This window comes from Ambystoma mexicanum, chromosome 9, assembly GCF_040938575.1.
Source record: "Ambystoma mexicanum isolate Mex_15411 chromosome 9, UKY_AmexF1_1, whole genome shotgun sequence".
Taxonomy (NCBI): domain Eukaryota; kingdom Metazoa; phylum Chordata; class Amphibia; order Caudata; family Ambystomatidae; genus Ambystoma; species Ambystoma mexicanum.
This window is the reverse complement of record NC_090931.1, coordinates 780,396,400-780,417,801: the sequence shown is the minus strand read 5'-3', so window position 1 is coordinate 780,417,801 and position 21,402 is coordinate 780,396,400. Positions and strand designations below refer to the sequence as shown.

At 41.8% G+C, this 21,402-nt stretch overlaps 1 protein-coding gene across 2 annotated transcripts in view; it reads left to right on the top strand.

Moving 5' to 3' along the window:
• The window catches only part of DNAH7 (dynein axonemal heavy chain 7), a 1,167,586-nt gene that overhangs the window by 524,585 nt on the left and 621,599 nt on the right, over nucleotides 1–21,402 (top strand). For both annotated transcript variants that reach the window (XM_069615701.1, XM_069615700.1), the window contains one exon: nucleotides 2,313–2,444. In XM_069615701.1, the coding sequence (XP_069471802.1) occupies nucleotides 2,313–2,444 (132 nt within the window). The remainder of the gene's footprint in view (nucleotides 1–2,312; nucleotides 2,445–21,402) is intronic.

Genomic DNA, 21,402 nt, shown 5'->3' with positions numbered 1-21,402 from the left:
TCAAATCATCAATGCGTCAAGCACATACGTTTCCTAAGTCCCATTGCCTGGCCAATATAAGTGTCACGTGCCCATGATATACATTTCTCTTGTAGCGATAAACAAAATAGCAGGTCAGGCCTAAATAGGTGGAACACTCTATCCTTTAATACAGTTATGAGAGTCCCATTCTGGATTTTTGTATATGCTTTGCAAAAGAACAAAAAGTGTCCTTAAAATTCTAAATCATTAGGGCAAAAAGGGCAAACGTGAGTGCACCTCCCTGAACCTGATAATTTTCTCGTCACAGAATTTAAAAGGATGAAATTAACTCTTAGTCAAACTAAGTATATACATTGGGAAATGCATGCACGCAATTCCAGGTATGGTTCCATAGTTCGGGATGAATAGATTGGCAGATGGGCTCTAGTTGTTGTTTTTTTGTTTTGGTTCCTGCTTCCTCCCTCTTTCCTAACACCTGTTGCAAAGGAGCAAGTCGGACAAGGGAGTTCGAGCCACTACAGCAACAGACTGAGTGACTGGGACCTTCCTGCATGGCTCTGCCATCCCTCCTTAACAGTGTCCTCCTTTGAAATACTACTCTCTATCTCCCTGTGTGATCCCTAACACGTGCCTAAATCTTGATCAGGCAGCATTTTCATTGGAACAACCTAAAATATTGCTAAATGAGCACAACAACGTAGTTGTCAGGATTCAAACCTGATAGATGGATGGGATCTATTTGTAGGTTTCATTAGCTCTTTAGTTTCTCTTTGTTCCTAAAGGAAGTTCAAAAGCAATGACTTAACCTTCCACTTGCTCTCCTTATCTATCCAATATGGCTGCTCAAACCAGTGCAAGGTATCTTCTGGTGCAACTGTAGCTTTACCATGGTTGATCCAGCTGATTTTATGTGCCCCTTCATATCTTCCAATCCAACTTTAGATAAAGTGGCACTGGGGTTAGCTCAGATAGCAAGCCACCTTATTGCCGGTGCTAAACGAAATAGGTCTTCAATAAAACCCAAACCTAGCTTGTTATGTACAGAGAAGAAGGGCACACTCTGCGGGAGAGTTAGAAGTGCCCTGCAAAACATATTCTCAGATCGCAGCCCCACATGGGCCAATAGAGCATGGGCCTTTGCACAATAAACCTTAATCAGCATGTCTGGAGTTTGAAATCTTAGAGATTTAGAGAAGCAAAACATTCCTGATATAGCTTGAGACATCTTAATCGCTTGATTCTCAATATGTTTGACACCTTGACCATTAGCAGAGAAATGAACACCTCCAAATGCATAACTTTCTAGCAGAAGCCCACTCACTAAGAAATGCCTGCAGCAGCACCACACCTTGCCCATTATCAGTATTGAGGATTTGGAAACATTTATTTTTAATTTCCTAACTGTCCATAAATCCTGCATATTCATCAAGCAGCTTTTGTAGAGCTAAGCGTGTGCAAGCTAACAAACAACGTCATCAGCATATGCCAGTAATGACAGTCTCCCTTTTCCTAGCCCTGGGACAACAGGTGTGGATTGCTGCAAAATAAATTGTAAAGAGTTTATGTACAGGTTAAATAAAATTAGGGCAAAGACGCAAACCACTATTAGTTCCAAATGCTGGGGTGCACCAGCTGCCCATATCTAACTACACACTCTGTATTAGTGTGTAGATGAACAAAGAGTTTTAACAACCCTGGAGGAATCCCCATATCCCAGAGGATGCCCTATAATTGGTCTTTGTCTGCCAGATCATATGCAAGGGACAGATCCAAATACTGTAAATACTAGCTTCCTTTAAAATAGTGTCATTCAAAGTCAACAACAAAAAGTTCAGTGTTTGATTAGATGGTCCCATACCTTTCCTGAAACCCAACTGTGCATCCCCCAAGATATTAAGAGACCACCCATTCCAATAAATGTCCTCTTAAATTGCTCACCAGAATTTAAGAGGATGCATCCAAAAGGGAGATTGGGAGATAAGAGTTTGGTGAAGATTTTTTTACATTTTTGTTGTAGAGATTTCAGTGCCCTGTGTAGCAACTCGGAGGCACCGCTGTAGTTTTCACTTTCAGAAGTTGGGTCCCTTAAATTGGGCTCCAATGAGATTGGTGGGATGGGGGTTGCTAACAAGAGTGGGCTCCGTTCCTCCACCATCTTAGGTTATGGGAGCCAAAGCATGATTTCATATCTTGAGCTGTACAATCCCCTTGAGATATGCTCCAGTGGTTCACCATAAATCTATGGTTTTATTGTATCCCATATTTTCTATTACTTGAGATCTTTAGTCTAATCAATGTAATAATTTGCATTTCTACAATTCTTCCTTCAGGAGCTGTCTCCTACTTCAAACACAAATTTAGTCCACTCACTCATGAATCTGATAGACTGCCTGATGGATGAATTTGCAGATGAGGCCAGCATTTCAAAAATGACTGAACGTGAGATTTTCTCTTGGCTGGAGGTAGGCAACTTTGACATATCATGCATCTACTGGTTTGTCATACACCTTTGTGAAACCCACCAACTTGTTTTACTTTTACTTTCTCATGGTTGTTTGCGTGGTGGCCAAATCGTATACCCACTTTTACCCATACATCTGAGCCTGTAAACCCTTTCCACACAGTTGATTCAAAGTTTCAGTGTTTTGAAATATTTTCTTGCCTCCATTTTCGTTAATTGAAACCTTTATTCTAGCTTTAGTGACAGTTAGGCAGGCCAACAATTCCCACAGTGTAATGGTTTCTTGAATAGTGCATGCCCAACAAATCCCCTTTTCTGCTTTGATAGGGGGATTTGATAGGGGGAGTTCTTTGGTTAAAGAGAACATCTCTGTTTAAGGGTCTTTTTTACACAATTCAATGAGAGGATGTCTGGCTTTGACACCATAGCCTGCACTGGATGTTTTGGTATTTTTTATGTACAGCCAGTCCTCATTGTTGGGTTGCCTGTTGTCATGTAGCCGAGAGGATTATATAAAAGAGCAAATTATAAATGTAAGTAAACAATGTTTTATTTGAGACTTTACGAAGGTTGGGCCAGTAGAAAAATAACCGCAATTTAGTAGTCGGCTTAGCTTTTCGAATTCAGGGTTGGTCAAAGTAATGCCTCTCAAAATACTCCTGTTCAAGGCCCTGAGAGTCACTTGTGCTCCCATGAATCAGTAGGGTTCCTGCTTTCTAGGCTGAGTCATTTGTAGCTTGCGTATATTGTAGTCTTCCTCCCCAAATCTTACCTACAGAGTAGCAGAAGTTGCTTGAAATTCTACCAGATGTTGGTTTAGAGATGGACTTGGACCATAGGCTGAGAAGCTTGGCCAAACAAGGGCCAACATATGACTACCACTGGCTCTCCCTTAGGGCTCTCGTCACCTCCCTCTGTGAGGGTCTTTGCAATACTGTCCACCAGCCCCCTTTCACTTTTCTCCTCAACGTCTCACCATGTGCTCAACCTAAGGGACCAGTTCCTGTTCCCCCTCTCATCTCTCCCTCCTCTTTTTCACCTTCTCAACCATTTGGCAAATGCTCATTCCTTCACCCCTCCCAAGGCCCCCCCCTTAGGGACTTGGGGGTTGTCGTCTTCTGATACTGTAGCTCAGTATTCTTGGGGCTTGACGCACCCTTTTCCTACAACCTCACTTGGTCATTCTTCCTTCCTTGTCTGTATAACCTCTCCTCCTCCCTTATGTAACTTTCACCTTCCTCCTCTTACACTATCTTACTACAACCTCCCACTGATGTTCTCTTTCTCTTCCCCTCCTAGCACCTTCCTCCACTCTCCAGACTCCTGCTCTGGTTCCTTTCTCCAACCATCTCCAAATGCATGCTTCCGCTCTTTCCAAACACCCACACTATATCGCCAGTTTATATAGTGCTTTGATCTGTCATCGTTGCTCATGCCCGCCGTATGTGCTCTGGTTCATTTTTGGGAACTACAGGTAAAACATTTACTTCAACTTTTAAAACCTTGTCCCACAACAGGTGGACAAAGCCTATAAAAGGCTCCCCCACCATCTTGGATCTTAGAGGTGAATCGCAAATGTGCATGAACTGGCAGCCCTTGTACTGTCTTTCTGGCGCATGCAATTTTCATCTTACTTGATTCTTTCCTGACAGAAAACACAGTACCACAGTTGGGCAGTCATGGATCCATTTTTTTTTGTTTTGTTTTGTTTATACTTTATTTTGCATTTAGTTTAAATACAAACCTTAAGCACATTTATTACAACATCATTTCATTTGGATAAAAAGAAAACTTACATTTGCACCTTAAAATAGATAAAAGAAGAATAAGTAAAGTTAAGTTAATGTAAAGTCTTCATCAGTAGATCCTGATTGTTCCAGAGTTACTCACCTCAATTTGTCTCGTTGCCTTCCTCCATATGTGGTAGGCTGTGGCGGTTCCCACCAGCGATACAGCACAATCCAAGGCGCTCCAGAATTGCTACAACTCAATATAGACATCAGAATTCACAGGTACATTGTAGCCCCTCAAATAAGCACGTTTTAAAGGCAGTTAATATATGACGGCTATCCTCCAAATATTTGGAACACAGGCAACAAATACACTCCTCCACTGGGATCCCTTTCCAAACCCCAATGTATTCAGCTGTGGGCACGATAGTCAGTCAAAGGCATAGGATGAAACACTTCAATTCCCGTGAGCAGGGCTTTTTCAGGTAAGGCCTGAGAATGCCAGGCTAAAAGGCCTGATGCAAGTATTCATTCAAATCTGTTTTCTTGTCATTTTTGTTGTAAACAAGTGGACTTTTTTCTGATGTTGGTAAAACTCCTCAGCACCTTGGTACTATTTTACAGGCGCTGACTACACCGTCCATTAAAGGGGTGCTGTTATGCAATGTCCTCATGTGGCAAGCACCTGCCTACCGCCTGTGGCCTGGTGGATGTAGACAAGGGTTCCCCTCCATAATGCGCCACAGGCCAAGCACCATGCAGAGGGTGGTAGTACCCGGCTCCATTCACCACCCCGCAAATACTATCCTTTCATGTTTCTAGAAAGCCTGCATTTTTTTAACATAAAACGAAAATGTAATTCTCTGGACTGTATTTCATGACCTACAACACACTTCACCACTGCTGAGATGTGTCTATCCTTATTTTCTTTGATAAAGAAAGTATTTTTAAAAAAATGATTGAGGTAATGTAGAAAAATCCTTTTTACCTGATGTGACGAGCCCCGTGCTTGTTGATCATTGCTACCAGAATATATTGCTTTAAAGGTTTGCTGATTCAGAGGCTGCCAGCTTCCAACAGGTAGCTCTGCTGCCAGTCTTTCAGCCCAGCCCTGCCCTGCCCCTCTTTCATTTTTAAAAATGAGTCATGCAATCATCATCTAGATGGAGATTGGTGCACACAGAAAATGCCAGACCGTGATTGGCTATCACTTGCTATGTATGTTTTACATGCCAACCCCTGTTCCACGGGTAAATATGTAAAACATAATGTTAACACTCATGCTGTGCGTGAGTATTTCCATTCTGGGCACTGCAATGCAGGTAAGGAACATGCATTTCCAGGCCAAGCCCTCCTGCACATCTGGTGTGAGGCTCTGAATATTTCTGATGTTTCCTAACCTTGTTTACATGACTTTCTACTGATGTGTCCTCATCAGTGACGTGAATTATCATGTTCCCTGAGAGAAACCAAGTATCATGGTTTAAGTTTTCTGTGCTGGTTAGTGGCGGCCTTTACATTAATATAACAATCATAGCCTGCTGCACCACCCGGGGTGACCAACCAGAAACCCTGTGTAAATCCAGTATGGAGTCTATTTTCGGCCTCTGTTCTTCCATTAGAGAGAGTAGGATACTAATGTTGCCAAATATGGTCCTGGTTACTGCCTGCCTCAGAAAATGTACACTACAGTTGTATTGGGTCTGCCAGATTGAATTCTGCAGGAGCTGCTGGCCCCAAATACCATGTGAACATTTGGCCTTCAAAAATCCATTGCTCTGTTGCATTCACACCTTTTCCAACGGAAAGCGGAATTGGATGAAATAACAAATACCATATGTTCACTGCTAGTCTTTGGAGCCCACCAGAGAAAACAAAAGAGACAACAGTGGATGAATGCTTGCCCTAACTTCATCCTTCCAATTTCTCACAGACTCCCCTTCCTAGAACCTTTGAGTAACTTAGACACACCTGCGAAGAGCCCTGGGGCGAAGGATCAGAATAGGCTTCAGGGTTTTTCATTTAGTTTCTTGTTCCTGTAGAAGGAACAAGAGTCTCTTTGTAACTGGAAATAGACCTTTCCCTTACTATGCACCACACTGATGAAGAAGTGTAAGTGGGTCAACCTATCTACTATTTACACCTAATTTCCTTCCCTATTGCTAACCATGGGCCTAACTTGTGTCATCACAGGTGTCTGTTTTATGGCAAATGATATACAATTAGAAGATTGTAGCCAGTAGATGGGTCAACCCCAAGGTTCCATCCTCTAACCAATACTTTTTAACATTTAGACTGACCTCTGGGCACTCTCTTCAAAGATCCCAATATAGCAATCCACCAATATGCAGACAATACTCAGTTGTACATGTGAGTACATAGCACGCAGGGCATCATTCGTCTCAGCGATTACCTAGCCATCATCCAGTGCTGATGTGGACTGCCTACCTCAAACTGAACCCATCCAAAACTGAATTCGTCCTCATTGGTCCACTGGCTTAAATACAACTTGTCCAACAATGGCTCAATGAAATGCGCCTAGAAGGATTTGATCCACAACTCTCAGACTCAGTAAAATCCTCAGGCTTCACCATTGATGGCAATCTGTCCTTCCAGAAATGCATACCCAAGAAGGCCAAATAGCCTGGCTCAGAATCTCCACCCTCCAAAAAATAAAACCCTTCATCCCGCTACAGGACTTTCGGACTGTATTGCAGGCCCTTCTGTTCTTGCACATCAATAGGGGAAATGCTCTCCTGAAAGGGCTGCCAGCTGCTCGCTTGCCTCCCCTAAAAGCAGTCCACCATGCTGTAGCATGTCTTATTACGGGAGCATGGAAATCTGACCAAATTACCCCCACCCTACGTGAACTACATTGTTTTCCACTCCAAGCCAGGATATTGTTCAAGACTGCATGTATCATCTACAAAGCAGTCACAAGTAACACACCAGCACACCTGCCGGCTATGCTCCACATATCTGCTGACCTTTGAGCAGCAAATCAACCAATAGGCTTGAATCACATCTCACCTGCTAAGAGGAGACCCGCAAATAATCCTCCTCTTGTCATGCACCCACCCTTAGGAACTCAATACCGTATCGGCTCGGAATGCCCCCACAATTCTCCATTTTCCCTAATCTCTCAAAATCTCTTTCAATAACACCTGACCAAGGATTCATTCCAATGGACACACATTCCGACGCACATACCTCACTGCACTACTGTTAAAAGATACCAGCCCAAATGCTAGCTACCCACACTCTTTACAGCACTCCGAAGTTCTCGAGCTAGGTCCGTGCTTTAAACAATAAAATAAAAATAAAAATGGACTCCCTAAACACTGTGTTAACAGTTTAATGGATCCACGAAAAAAAAACCTTCTTTACAAAGACACTGTCACAAAAGCAGGCACTTAGGTGCTGCTGAAGGGCTTCCTTGATTTCTGCAGCAAGTACCTTCTCACAACTGAAGAACCGTGTGAAACACAACCTTGCTCTCTCCAACAAGCACACTGTTCGCCTTTGGGTAGTCTACAGGTGACACGCACATGCACGCAGGTGATGCAGCTCCCGTTCAATAAGAAAAATGGATCTGCAGTGGGAAGCATCTCATAAATCTGCTCACAGACACCCAATTACCACTTTCCTGCAAGTGACGTCTTGCGTGTGAAGAACGCTCTAGCAGAGTCTTGATCCCCCAGCATATATCATATCTCTAAACATGCGTGCACAGTATGTTCTACTCAGATGGCAAGAACAACTCTCCTGTGAGCAGCGTCTGGTGGTTGACGCGTGTACTAGGAGCAGTCTTCCTAGGAGTGTGCTCGCACTCTGGGTCTTTCTCTTTACTGGCCGTGCTACAGGATGGTTTTTCTCAATGAAGTGAAAGTGCTTCTAATTACTTTTAACAACCGTCCTTCACCACCATGCAGTTAAAAAATGATGTACTCTTTGAAGATAGTAACTGTGCACTCCAATGACTGAGCCACAACTCAAGACGTGTTTCCCTGCAACTTCAAACCAGTCTTCTCTTCTTGTTCTGCAGAAACAGATCCGCAAATGTCCTATAAGCCGACCTTAACGAAAATAGATCTTACTCTCAAGAGATCTTGAAAGGCAGTTATGGTACCCTCATGAAGGTTTTAATCTGCCTTGGCCAATGACATCACAAACCCTTCCTGCCCTACAAACCTTTTCAGCATCTTGCAATAGGGAAGGTCCTGCGGCCTGCAAAGAAAACTGATTAAGGATTCCCAAATGAAACACGCGCACACACACACACACACCCTATTCTTCTCAGAAATCTCTAATTACTTCCTCTGAAAGAAACACCCACATACCTTGTGTACCACTGCTGCCTGTCTGTCACTTCTCTTGGGCCTGAAGGACCAGAGTGCCAGATATGGCAAGCAGGTAAAAGGTTTCAGAGTTCAAGTTGGAATCCACAACTGAGAGAAAGCCTGTGAAGACAGCAAAAGTTGACAGTGGCAGCTCCTTTGTGACTGGGTGACTACCAAAGATTTAATCAGTGCAACCATGTTATTAAGAATTACGTTACCCTCTGAACTCTGAGTCTCATGTATACCCCAAAGGTCTACATCATTACCTTATTGCGCTTGTGCTCGTGAACAAGACCAGGACAAAATTAGAGGACACTAACTCAGAGGAATCATGGGGAACCTCTGCTGGGTCTTAAACTCTTCCAAGAACCTTTCAGTGGTCAAGCGTTGCTTCGTATCTTCGCACACCAAACTTTCAAGAATTAGAAAGAGAGCAAACTGCAGTACTCTTTTCTCTTGACCTAGTGGCACCGTCTGAGTTTCAAGAATTCCCTGCTCCCAGTAAAGCCCTATAGCCCAGTCCAGGCGCAGATCGATAACAAAGATCTGAAAGCACTGGACATCAAGAGCACCAGCAGCCAACAGACCCCAAGGGCTGCAGTTGCTATCCAAAGCAGATAACTAAGCTGCAGTCAAGATACATGCCTCAAAATACTCCCCCTCTGGAAACCTTGCTTGATCTAGTCACTGCATTTGCCCCCAACAATAATGAGGCAAGAGCATATGCACCAAGATGCCCAGAACCAAGACAGTGCCTGTGACCTGCAACCACAAAACTCAACCCATAGTGGAGCCAGCAAAGACAGCAGGACTGGTGTACTCATCACCGTGCACCATTGTCTATCTAGCACCCCTCCTGAGAGTTGAACTTTACCTGCTGATAGGTGAGCCAGCAAAAGCTTAAAGAAAACCATTTGACCTGGGCTTAGGAAGGTGACTCCATGCCATGAACAAGGGTTAGGGTAATCCTCCTTACAAGAATGTATCCAGCAGCACATCCCTTTTTGAATAAACCATACACTTGTACAGCGGGTTGCCTTTGAACTCAACAATAAAAAATACAAAAGTCATCCAAAAAGTAGTGTACACCAGGCAAGAAATAACACAGTTTTATTCAGGGCCCCAGATGCAGCTGGGACAGCAATATTCAAACAGAATGCAGAACAGTACTGCATGGAAAGGTGCTGTCAAAGAAACGCACCTAAGTCTAGAACTTTTATAATCATCTAAACTAATTAACATCAAAGTACATTGATACATTTGGTCCATCCTTTGAATACAAATCATTGGGCAAACATGTAATTTCCCTCTATCGGGACATACATTAGCCTCTGATTATTGGGTCCCCAAAATCTTAGCACTCCAGCATAGATCCCCACTGTGACATCAGTCCAGCCCCCAATTCTCATGAAGCCATGGCATTGAAACATTTGGGATGACCAGTGGATCTTTATTCATCTGCTGCCGATCATCTGTATCTGCTTCCCATGGGAACACTACCGATCATGACACTGTCAGAGCCTTGGACCAAATACAAGTTACTGTTTGAATGTTGCATCTTAAGAACACTTATAACTGCTTCCCAGGCTCAGGTGTGCTAAGGGGCTATTTGAAACCGCCATGGGTGCTTTGAAACTGGCAGGCAGACAGTTTCATAACTAATATGCTGAATTATTAAATGAGACTATGTTTACTGCCTGCCTTTCCCCAGGACCCGTGAGCTCGGCTCTTTGACCTCGAAAGTATCATAACTTGTTTATTCCTTCCTTCTGATATGATCCTTCGAACATGTACTCTTGCAGTGTGCTTTCAGCCCCTGTGGCTGCTAAGCAAATTAAAACATGTGAGTTGATTTCTCCTAAAGCGGCATGCATGCTGTGAGGCCTGTTTACAGTACCTCGATCTCATCTTAAATCCTACATACTTACCTGTAACCTATCTCTATCATTTAAATGTGATCTACTTAAGCTTCAATTGTTTAGGACTTTCTCAAGTCTAACAACTAAAATTATTTAACCTTCAGTGAGTCCCCCTCCCCTTTTAGTGAGCTATTCCCGCAAGGGATATGTGAACGCCTTTTTTTCGTGCAACGTATGCATTTCCATTACATTTTTCCCCTTTTTATTGATTTATCACTTTTTCCCCTCCCAATCCCTCTTCTGCAACTCTATTTTATGAATCCATATCTGTTTTAATATCATGTCACCCTCAGCTTCTTCCCAACTCTCCAATGAGTTCCTCACCCATATACACCCCTCTCCATCCTTCAGACATGATATCCAATATTCCTTGTAGTTTTCTAAATTATCAGGCTGTGTTGTGACCCAAACATCAATATTGTCCTTTGCATTTTCCCCTTAGTTAATTAGTACCCTTCTCTTTTTTATTAACCCTATCAACACAGAGGGGCAGCATAAATCTTCCTCCTCATTTGTTAGTATAAAGTCTCCAAATATTTTTGCCAATGCAGAAGGTGTCGAGCATGAAGACCAATGCGGAACAGTCACTTTGAACATTCCTGAGAGCCAAGTAGGCACCCAGGCAAAAAAGGTGTCCAACCAGGTGTTTGTTTGTTTGCACTATATTTGCTTAATATGACATCTTCTCATGGATGAGATTAATCCATGTATTTAAGTCTGTATTTCATTAAGAGCGGCTTGGAAAGTTCCATTTGGTGCATCTCCATCAGGTCTTACTGTGCAGCAACTGCTGCCAATTATTTAACACGCGCCTCCCTCCATGGCAGTGATTAAATCCAAAACATAGTGATTTTGGAGTGCCAGCAGACACAGTGCCCTTAGTTGTTCCTTTACTGCCTTCGAGCCGTTTGCTGTTGAGTTGGCCAATCGCAGTAACTTGTACCGTGTCTCCTGAAACCATTTAGCATTTGCTGCAGTCTGCACTCTTGGTAACAATAGGGAAATGAAGAAAGTGGTTGCTTTCGAGAATAGCCGATACTCTGCTGGAATTGCCGCCAGGCTTTCTGCACTCTTTTCCGACCAGTAGTTAATGCTATGTTTCCTCCTGCTGTGTATTGCTTTGTCCTTGTCATGCTGTAACACTATTTTCATTAACTCAATTGATTCTTCTGTCCTTGAAAGCCCCATATTGTTGTTGTTCAGGGCACCACCAGGACAGCACTGTGCAGTGTGAAAAGTGCACAAAGACCGCCCCAATCAGGAGGGAGCTGGGCATAAACCTTTGATCCACAGGCCCACCATACGTCCATTATCATGGCAGTCCACTGCGCCAGTGCCACACTCCTCATCACCTTTGCACAGCCATTGTTAGTGCCCACATGTGAAACACAAAGGGAACTATCTAAAGCTCTTTATATAAAAGCTCTTTATGTATGCTGGTTGATGCATTTCACTTAACCAGGTTAATGCATGTATGTGTTTTCCCCAAACTGCTTTGCAACTGTCATTCACCTTAGAGACCACATTTTGTCCGAACCCCACCAAACCTTCAGCACGATATTGCATTATTTCCCCCTCCCATTGGCCACTGTACCACAATGCTCCCTTCATTTTCATCAATGGTCAAGTGTGATACCAGGGAAGGCTATATCCTTCCTTAACAACACACTGCCATCTTGTGTGCTTGTTAACCATGTGTTCCCCCTTTTAGGACCTTCAGTTATGTATTCTATTATCAGCTTCTTTGTTTCACTCTTTTGGGCCATGCGATCGAGTTGCACATAGTTATCTGCATAAACTTCCTCTCCTTCATCAACCCCCTGGACAGCCATAAGACCCCTAGTTTTGTTCTTCATATAGTTCAGATTGGGGCAGAAAACGCTTGGGGATCCTATTACATGTGGGATTAGTGAGCAAACATAACATGTGCCGTTTGCTCTTTCTCTTCCCAACTGTAACATTTCATCATACCAGACATTCCCAGATGTTAGTTCTTGTCCTTTTTTAGTGGCATGATCGAATTCCTCCTCATTTAAAACACTTTTGTTTTTCTTTGCACTATTATTTAAAGATGTAAAAAAAAATCTTTTTGACAAGAAACATAATAACCATATTAGTCCAATACTAATGAATACTGTCATAAAAATAATCCAAAAGATTCTGAGAAATTCATCCTCCTTCTACATTTGTTGGTCTTGTGTAAAGTCTTATAGCTGCAAAGAAAGTTAATGAAAGTTGTGTTATACTTCTCATCATGTTACGCTATGCCCCTCTTCTCCGGGGGAGCTGGTGCTCTTGTCCCTGCGCACGTCGCTGATGTGGACACAACCCTGGCGACCGATGACCTTGACTTTATAAGTCCTGTGAGGTACATATGGAAGTCTTCCCCCAAGATGTTAGCAGAGGAGATAGCACAGAAATTGTACGTGCCAGAGATATAGGTGCATGCGACTTCCGACCAGTTGCAATTTCGTGTGGAGTGAGAGGATGATCTCCTCCAGGCTAATTGCTCAAAGCAAAGAGGGCAAGAGGCAAGCAATAAAGCCAGAACTTTCCAAGCCTAGATGTTAACTTTGCTAAGCTGTTTTTTAGTAAGCCATTCATTCTCTCTGCCACACCGTTGGCCTGAGGGCAGTAAATGGTAATAGTGTGTGACGAATTCCTAAAAGTGCAGTTAATTCCCCAATCAAATCATTTGAAAAATGTTGACCATTGTCAGAGCGAATTTCATCTGGGATCCCCCACCTTGGAAATACTTCTTTTGTTAAGAATTTAGCTGCTGAGTGGGCATCATTGTGGGCAAAGGGACCAGCCTCAAGCCAGCATGAAAATGGACACACCACAACAAGCATATCTGTGTTGCATATCGAAGGGCCCCTCCGGATACGGCAAACTCCCTTGCATCACTTCTAAAGTGTTGAAAGGGGCCCCTAGGGGTCCCTCGCGTTATGGAAACAAGGCAAGTCACCACACACGATAGATACGCCAGACACAAGGTTGTATTCCCAAAGCTAGGGTTTATTGCAAAGCAAATAGTCTCAGTTGGCCAACACGGTCTCACGCCCCGCGACGTGTATCTCTAGACCTCGAGGGACGCAAGAGAGTGAATTACGTACATCAGTTACATATATACAAAATGCATATCATACAATCAGCTGTGACATGTTTAATACCCCCCTTTATTGGGTTTCTTTGAACTCGGTTTGATAGACAATTTCGACGAATATGACACCTTCAAATATCTATTCTAGCAACAGTATGCAACCTTGCAAGTGTGGAGACATCTCTTCGTTGTTGAACAGAACACAGTGCTTCTGTTCTTGTAAGTGAGCTACATACGGGGGAAGAGTCACATTCCAGACCTTGCTATCTATGAGGTGCTATTCGTGTCCTGGGAGCCGACACGTTCTACAGGGCTCAGAAAAGGGGGGCCGTAAGAAGAGCATAATTCAAGCCTTTAGCTGCTTTATTCTAACATATTCTACCATATAACGAGACTGGCTGGCAGCTGTGAAATGATTAAATGCCCTGCGGCTCTGCTTCAAGGCTACATTCGGGAGGGAGCCGGGCATTCCGCTCCAGAGCTGCCTACGTTGTGTTTCAACTAACTCTTATTAGCCTCGCGGCCTTGCGGCCTTGTCCTTTCACGTTCAGACAACAATGTTAACAGTCGAGCAGTGTAAGCAGAAATGTGCTGCGAAGCAATTTGAACAGAAAGCAATGAGCAATCGTTTGAAAACAAAATGGCGATCCTTGTTACATCAAAATGGCCGTTCATTGGTCAAACTCGGAAACCTGTATTTCTATCGTTACGTACATGAGACGGTTGGCCTTCGGCCACCAAAATGCGTTTGCCGTCCATCATGAGAGGTGTCAATTTTTCCTAGACCGACAGTGTGCCCAATTGAATATTTCTGACATGTCATACAATTATTTACAAATTCAGTCACATATTCAGATAAATTTGGCATGAACCAATCCTCGCTTCTCCCAGCTGCCACATGCTCTTTTGAGGCATGGGCAGGGTAGTGAAGCTGTTCCAGAGCCACGTTCAATACATTTTTTGGCATACCACCTTTTCTGGGCTGTCTTGTCACTAGTTCATATCTATTGGTGACAGGGAACACCCCCTCTTCCTCAAAATCTCTTTTTCACCCTCTGGTGCTTCTCCCTGTAATTCTATTATCTGTACCATTGGTGTCGCGCTGGCAGTACAGTTTGTTCTTTGGCTGCTTTCATCAGTGCTATTAGAGACACTTTTTCCTTCTCGACAGGGAACAGCACATGGGATCCCTCTGGAAAATATGATGCTTCTTTTGATGCCCCGTCTGCTCTTTAGTTGCCACGTGATATAAAATCTTGCCCTCCCATGTGGGCTTTGCAGTTAATTATCACCAATTCTACTGGAAGAGGTAGCATTTCCAACAGTGTACTCAATAGTGCTGCATGCTGCACCAGTGTGCCTTTGCTTCTCATGAACCCTCTCCTCTCCCATCTTGCTAATCCTGAGAGTGTACTGTAGATGTTACATATGCAGAATCAGATAATGTATTTACTGCGTGTCCTTCTCACATGTTCAGTGCCTCAATTAATGACACTAACTCTGCTGCTGGTGCAGAGTATTGTGCTGGCAGTCGTGTTTGGGGAAGAAAACCTCAATCTCCCCTTCCTCATGTATTCCAGTTGTGTGCCCTAATAGTGCTGAACCAGTATGTCTCTTCCCTGAATGAGTCAATACTTGGTGAACCATCAATGCAAATCATGGCCCCTCCTTCAATCACTTCCTCCTTTACCATGGAGTTCCCTTCATTTCTGTCAATGCATGCCACACAGTCATGTGTAGAGTCTCCTTCCTCTATTGGTTCTGCAATGAATTCTGCTGCGTGAACTGTCCTGCATCTGGCAATTTCGATTGCAGGATTTGTGAATATTTTTTCATACCCTGGTGCTCTCTCAGTTGTCAAAGTTGATTTGGACCTTTCTAATATTTCAAACAATGCATGTTACATGTACAAAACAAATGGACATCCCATTATTTCTGTTGATGCTTCTTCAATTGCAAACACAGTGGCAGCAAGTGCCTGCTTACAAGGAAAGTATTCTTGCATTACTGCGTCCAATGTCCCACTGTGATATGCCAGCTGTTTGTGTCCCTGCCCCTTCTTCTGTGTTAGTACCGCAGTCATTACTTTACCATTTTAGTGAGAAAACAAATGAAACTTCTCTTTGTAATTGGATGTCGCTAACACTGGTACATGTGCCAATTCATTCTTGAGTTCAGTGAAATTCTCGTTCATTTCAGCTGTCCATTTTATCTTACTCTGTTTTTCTTAAATTTCTCAAGTGCTTGAAGTAGTGGTCTAGTTTAGCTAGAGTAATCAAACACCCATGCTCTACAATAATTGCATAAGCCCAGAAACGTTTGCATTTCTTTTGCTGTCATTGGCTGGGGTGTTATATGGATTGCTTCAACCCTTTCTGGTATTATTTTCTCTACCTTCGGTTGATACAATCTGCCCCAAGTAAACCACATCCGTTTGACAACACTGCAATTTTTCCCTGTCCACTTTGTACCCTTGGTGAGCCAGAAATGTTAATAGTATTATTGAATCCTGCCCGCATTCATCTTCTGCTGTGCTGCACACTAAAAGGATCATGCACATATTGAATTATTGTACTTGCTATCTGCAAGTTACTCAAATCCATTTGTATTACTCTGTTAAATATGCTGGGTCCCTCACAGTACCCTTGAGGCATTCTTGTGTGTTTGAATCTTGTCCCGTGATATGTAAATGTGGTAAGATACCTTGAGTCTGGGTGCAGGGCAATGGAGAAGAAAGGATTCCTCAAATCCACTACTGTTAAGTAGCCTGCCTCTGCTGGGGTGCTGCAGAAAATTGTTTCTGGATTTGGAACCACTGGAAATTCTACTTCCATCACATGGTTAAGAGGGGGCAGATCCTGTATGAAACACCACACCCCTCCCTTTGATTTCTTCATCGGATATAAGCCGTGTTGCATGGTGATGTGGAGTACTGTATGATACCTTGCTGCCATACGGCATGCAGTGTCTAATATATGCCCTTATATGCTTCTCGTGTGAGGGGGTATTGCTTCACTTGTGACAGTAGTGCTCCCTCTTTTATTTTGATGCAAACTTCCCCCACCCCTTTCATTATTCCCACATCATGGGGTCATGTAGTCCATAACTACTTTGGCACTTTCTCTAAATCTTCCTGCATATACTTTCTCTCTTTTTTTCACTAATTGTGTCATCTGCAGTATTGCTCTTTTATTTGGAATGGGCATGCTATGTGTAATTCGATAACCACCTCTCCCTACTCTTCAGCTTTTGTAGCAAACAATTGTTTGTCTGGAACTCCCGTCAGTATTAGTGTGGGACATGTGCAAAATATTGATCGCCACTCCATGTTATCATTTGTGGCAACCAATATAATCATGCCTTTTTTCACTACCACTTCTTCCAGGTATAGTAGTTTGTGTGTGTGTCTGGTGTGATAGCAGAGGGACATTGTGGTCTGAATATAAATTAATTTGATAGTCGAACAACCTTCTCCAGCATTGGATTTTTTTTTCATAGATTCACATGCTGTGAATATTCCCTGTCATCAGGCTGAGAATCCCTGGTTACTTATATTTTAATACCCTTCCTAAGGAAAAACTTTGGACACTTTGAGTGTCCTACCCACACCGTTGTGGGCCCTTTTGGTCCTTACCAATAGGACGTCGAGTACATAGCTCTACCCCAGCAGCTTCCCCTCGGAATTTTTGCGTTCTTCTCTTCAGATAGAAATCTTCATCCTTGAAAAAGTTTACTTTTCAACAAAACAACGAATACGGAAGCAGGCGTCGACCCTTCGACTGCATCAGCAACGAACATGAAAACCACAGTGTCTAAAATATCCTTGTTTAGAGCCTGTGGTATGTGCGGCCTAAAACATTTCTATGAAGGAGACCAACATCTAGACTGCATATACTGCCTGTACCCAAATCACTTGTCGGAGGACTGCGAGATCTGTCAAGGTTTCTCTCAAAAAACCCTCAAAGACAGAAAGCGTTGCCCGATCTGTGTCAGGCTGGTAATATCCACATCCAACGCAGGAGCTGCTGAGTCCCACGATCCCACCAAGATGTCTAGCTCACAACTAAACTGAACAGCTGAGTACTAGACACCCCTGGGGGAAGGGGGAAAAGTGGATAAAATAACAAATCAGACACTGGATCTTCTATCTTCATCCGGTCTCTGCATGAATGAAAATTGTTAAGCATTAAATAATATTACAAAACTAAACAACTATTATTTTATGAATATCAACAATCCTACCTGAATACCCTCTGCAAAAAGCCCAAAGCAAACTTTGGTGGTCATGTTTCATAACTGTGCTGCTGAAAACCAATGAACTGAATGTCATTACAAGTGACTAAACTGATGGAGGTTCCTTGTGGAAATAAATGAACTTGAAGAAAAGAAAATGTGTTTCCAAACAATGTCAATAAAACTGTGAACACAAACTCCAGAATGTCTCAAGAAGATGAGTCTTTTGAATGAAGCACACTTGAAAAAATAGTTGAAAACACAGAAATAATCTTTTGTTTTCCTTGAAATGATACTATTTCCTTAATCAGTTCATTCCATTTCATTTACCTCTCTTTATGGAAATAGTTCAACAACCAAAGGAAATACCATTTAATGTTGAGTGCAGTTTTAAAGTAAAGTTATTCCTCAAAAACGTCTTTGCATGTAATGAGATGCATTTGGAAGATTCCTCATATAATATGGTAAACAAGTCTTATATATTTTCCTCTTTGTTAAAAATACCTTGGCTCAAAAATAAATATCCTTCTTTGTGCTGCTTTTAAAAAACAAGGTTGCCTGTGCAGTCATTAACTTTAATAGCCTTTAAATATCATGTTTTCATGACTTAATCTCTGATGAATGAGTTTGCCATGTAAAAACACTGGCTTCACAACACGACGTCTTTTAATCCTTGCACTTCAGAGGAGAAAATAACAGAAGATAAGGCTAACTTTGGCAGTTCATTTAGATTAATTACATAAAAAGTACTTAGCTTATTTTTTGCTTTAGAAGACCTCTCAGCATTTTCTTCCACAGGGAAAATTAATTTCTTTAGAGTAGATGTAACTTGAATGAGTTGTTTCTTTTTCTTTTAGTGTTGAAGATATTTTCTTAAGAGTTTTCCAAGGCCCAAAACATAGGAGATAAACAGAAACATGACCAGCTCAGGAAACTATACTAATGAAAGGCAGTTTAGAATTTTGGGAGTCACACCATTGTCAACCTGCCACCCAATCAGAACTCCTGCCTCTGCCCTCCATCTTTGCTTGGGGTATCTGCAGTACTCTGAATATGGAAGTTAAGGCCCAACCATTTTAACAGTGAAAGGACTATATTTAGTTTTTAAACCTAACAATGAAATAAACAAAGAACATAAGGATAATAATTCTTTAATTACCTCCTATTTACTATGGAACCTGACAGTACCCCCTCTCCAAGCCCTCCCTCCCGGACCAGGCTTGAAAGGATACTTCCTATGAAATTTGGCGACAAAAATTGGAGCATGGACATCACTAGCAAATTCCCAAGAGCGTTCCTCAGGCCCAAAACCTTTCCAGTCTATTAAATACTGAACTTTTCCACGACTTCTTCTAGAGTCCAAAATTGCTCTGACCTCAAATTCTTCAGATTGATTCTCCACTAAAACTGGACTAGGAGGAACTCCTAATCTAGTTCCATCAACAAATGGTTTTAACTGACTAATGTGAAATGTTGGATGTACTTTTAAATTTTCGGGAAGTTTCAATCTAACTGCAACTGGATTTATCACAGTCTCAATCTCAAAAGGACCTATAAATCTTGGACTAAATTTAGTTCGACCCTTGATTTTCAAATTCTTGGTAGACAACCAGACTTTATTCCCAACACAAAATTCTGGCCCAGGCTTGCGTTTAACATCAGCAAATCTCTTATAACTAGCCTTACTCAATTGAAGTGCCTTGACTGCTCGTACCAAATTTTCCTTCATATTCTGTAATCTAATCTCAACTGCTGGACTACCAATGTCTTTCTCTATATGTTCTCTAAGGAAACGAGGATGGAAACCACGACTACAGAAAAAAGGTGACATAGAAGTAGAATCCTTCATAGAATTATTATATGCAAATTCTGCTATCCAAATTAGATCTACCCAACTGTCTCCTGCTTGCAAGTAACATCTTAAGTACGTTTCCAACTCTTGATTAACACGTTCCACTTGACCATTAGTCTCGGGATGATATCCAGATGTTAATTTAACTTCCACACCAAGACTTCTACAAAAGGCCCTCCAAAATTTTGAAATAAACTGAGAACCTCTATCGGAAATCACCTGACTAGGTAAACCATGCAGCCGAACAATGCCTTGAGAAAAATGCTGTGCCAAACTTTCTGCAGTAACTTCCCCTTTAATTGGAATAAAATGACTTTCTTTAGTAAGTAAATCAACAACAACCAAAATTGTAGAACAACCCTGATCCTTAGGGAGATCAACTATAAAATCCATAGAAATAGTATGCCACGGATGCGGCGGAATTGGAAGAGGTTCTAATAAACCCATTGGTTTACCCACATGTGACTTGGCTCTAATACAAGTCTCACAAGTCTTAACAAATTTTAAAATGTCACTTCTCATTGTATCCCACCAAAATTCCCTCCTGACCAACTCTAAAGTTTTTCTAAACCCTGGATGACCTGAGAGTTTTGATTCATGACAATCAATCAAAATTTTTTCACGGAGCTTCTCTGAAGGAAGATATAATCTAGTGTCGAAATATGGTAAACCATTTTTAATTTTTCTCACTGGGTCCTGTCTCACCCATTCATCCATTGTCAGGTTCCATAGTAAATAGGTGGTAATTAAAGAATTATTATCCTTATGTTCTTTGTTTATTTCATTGTTAGGTTTAAAAACTAAATATAGTCCTTTCACTGTTAAAATGGTTGGGCCTTAACTTCCATTTCAGAGTACTGCAGATATCCCAAGCCAAGATGGAGGGCAGAGGCAGGAGTTCTGATTGGGTGGCAGGTTGACAATGGTGTGACTCCCAACATTATAAACTGCCTTTCATTAGTTTAGTTTCCTGAGCTGGTCATGTTTCTGTTTATCTCCTATGTTTTGGGCCTTGGAAAACTCTTAAGAAAATAGCTTCAACACTAAAAGAAAAAGAAACAACTCATTCAAGTTACATCTACTCTAAAGAAATTAATTTTCCCTGTGGAAGAAAATGCTGAGAGGTCTTCTAAAGCAAAAAATAAGCTAAGTACTTTTTATGTAATTAATCTAAATGAACTGCCAAAGTTAGCCTTATCTTCTGTTATTTTCTCCTCTGAAGTGCAAGGATTAAAAGACGTCGTGTTGTGAAGCCAGTGTTTTTACATGGCAACTCATTCATCAGAGATTAAGTCATGAAAACATGATATTTAAAGGCTATTAAAGTTAATGACTGCACAGGCAACCTTGTTTTTTAAAAGCAGCACCAAGAAGGATATTTATTTTTGAGCCAAGGTATTTTTAACAAAGAGGAAAATATATAAGACTTGTTTACCATATTATATGAGGAATCTTCCAAATGAATCTCATTACATGCAAAGACGTTTTTGAGGAAAAACTTTACTTTAAAACTGCACTCAACATTAAATGGTATTTCCTTTGGTTGTTGAACTATTTCCATAAAGAGAGGTAAATGAAATGCAATGAACTGATTAAGGAAATAGTATCATTTTAAGGAAAACAAAAGATTATTTCTGTGTTTTCTACTATTTTTTCAAGTGTGCTTCATTCAAAAGACTCATCTTCTTGAGACATTCTGGAGTTTGTGTTCACAGTTTTATTGACATTGTTTGGAAACACATTTTCTTTTCTTCAAGTTCATTTATTTCCACAAGGAACCTC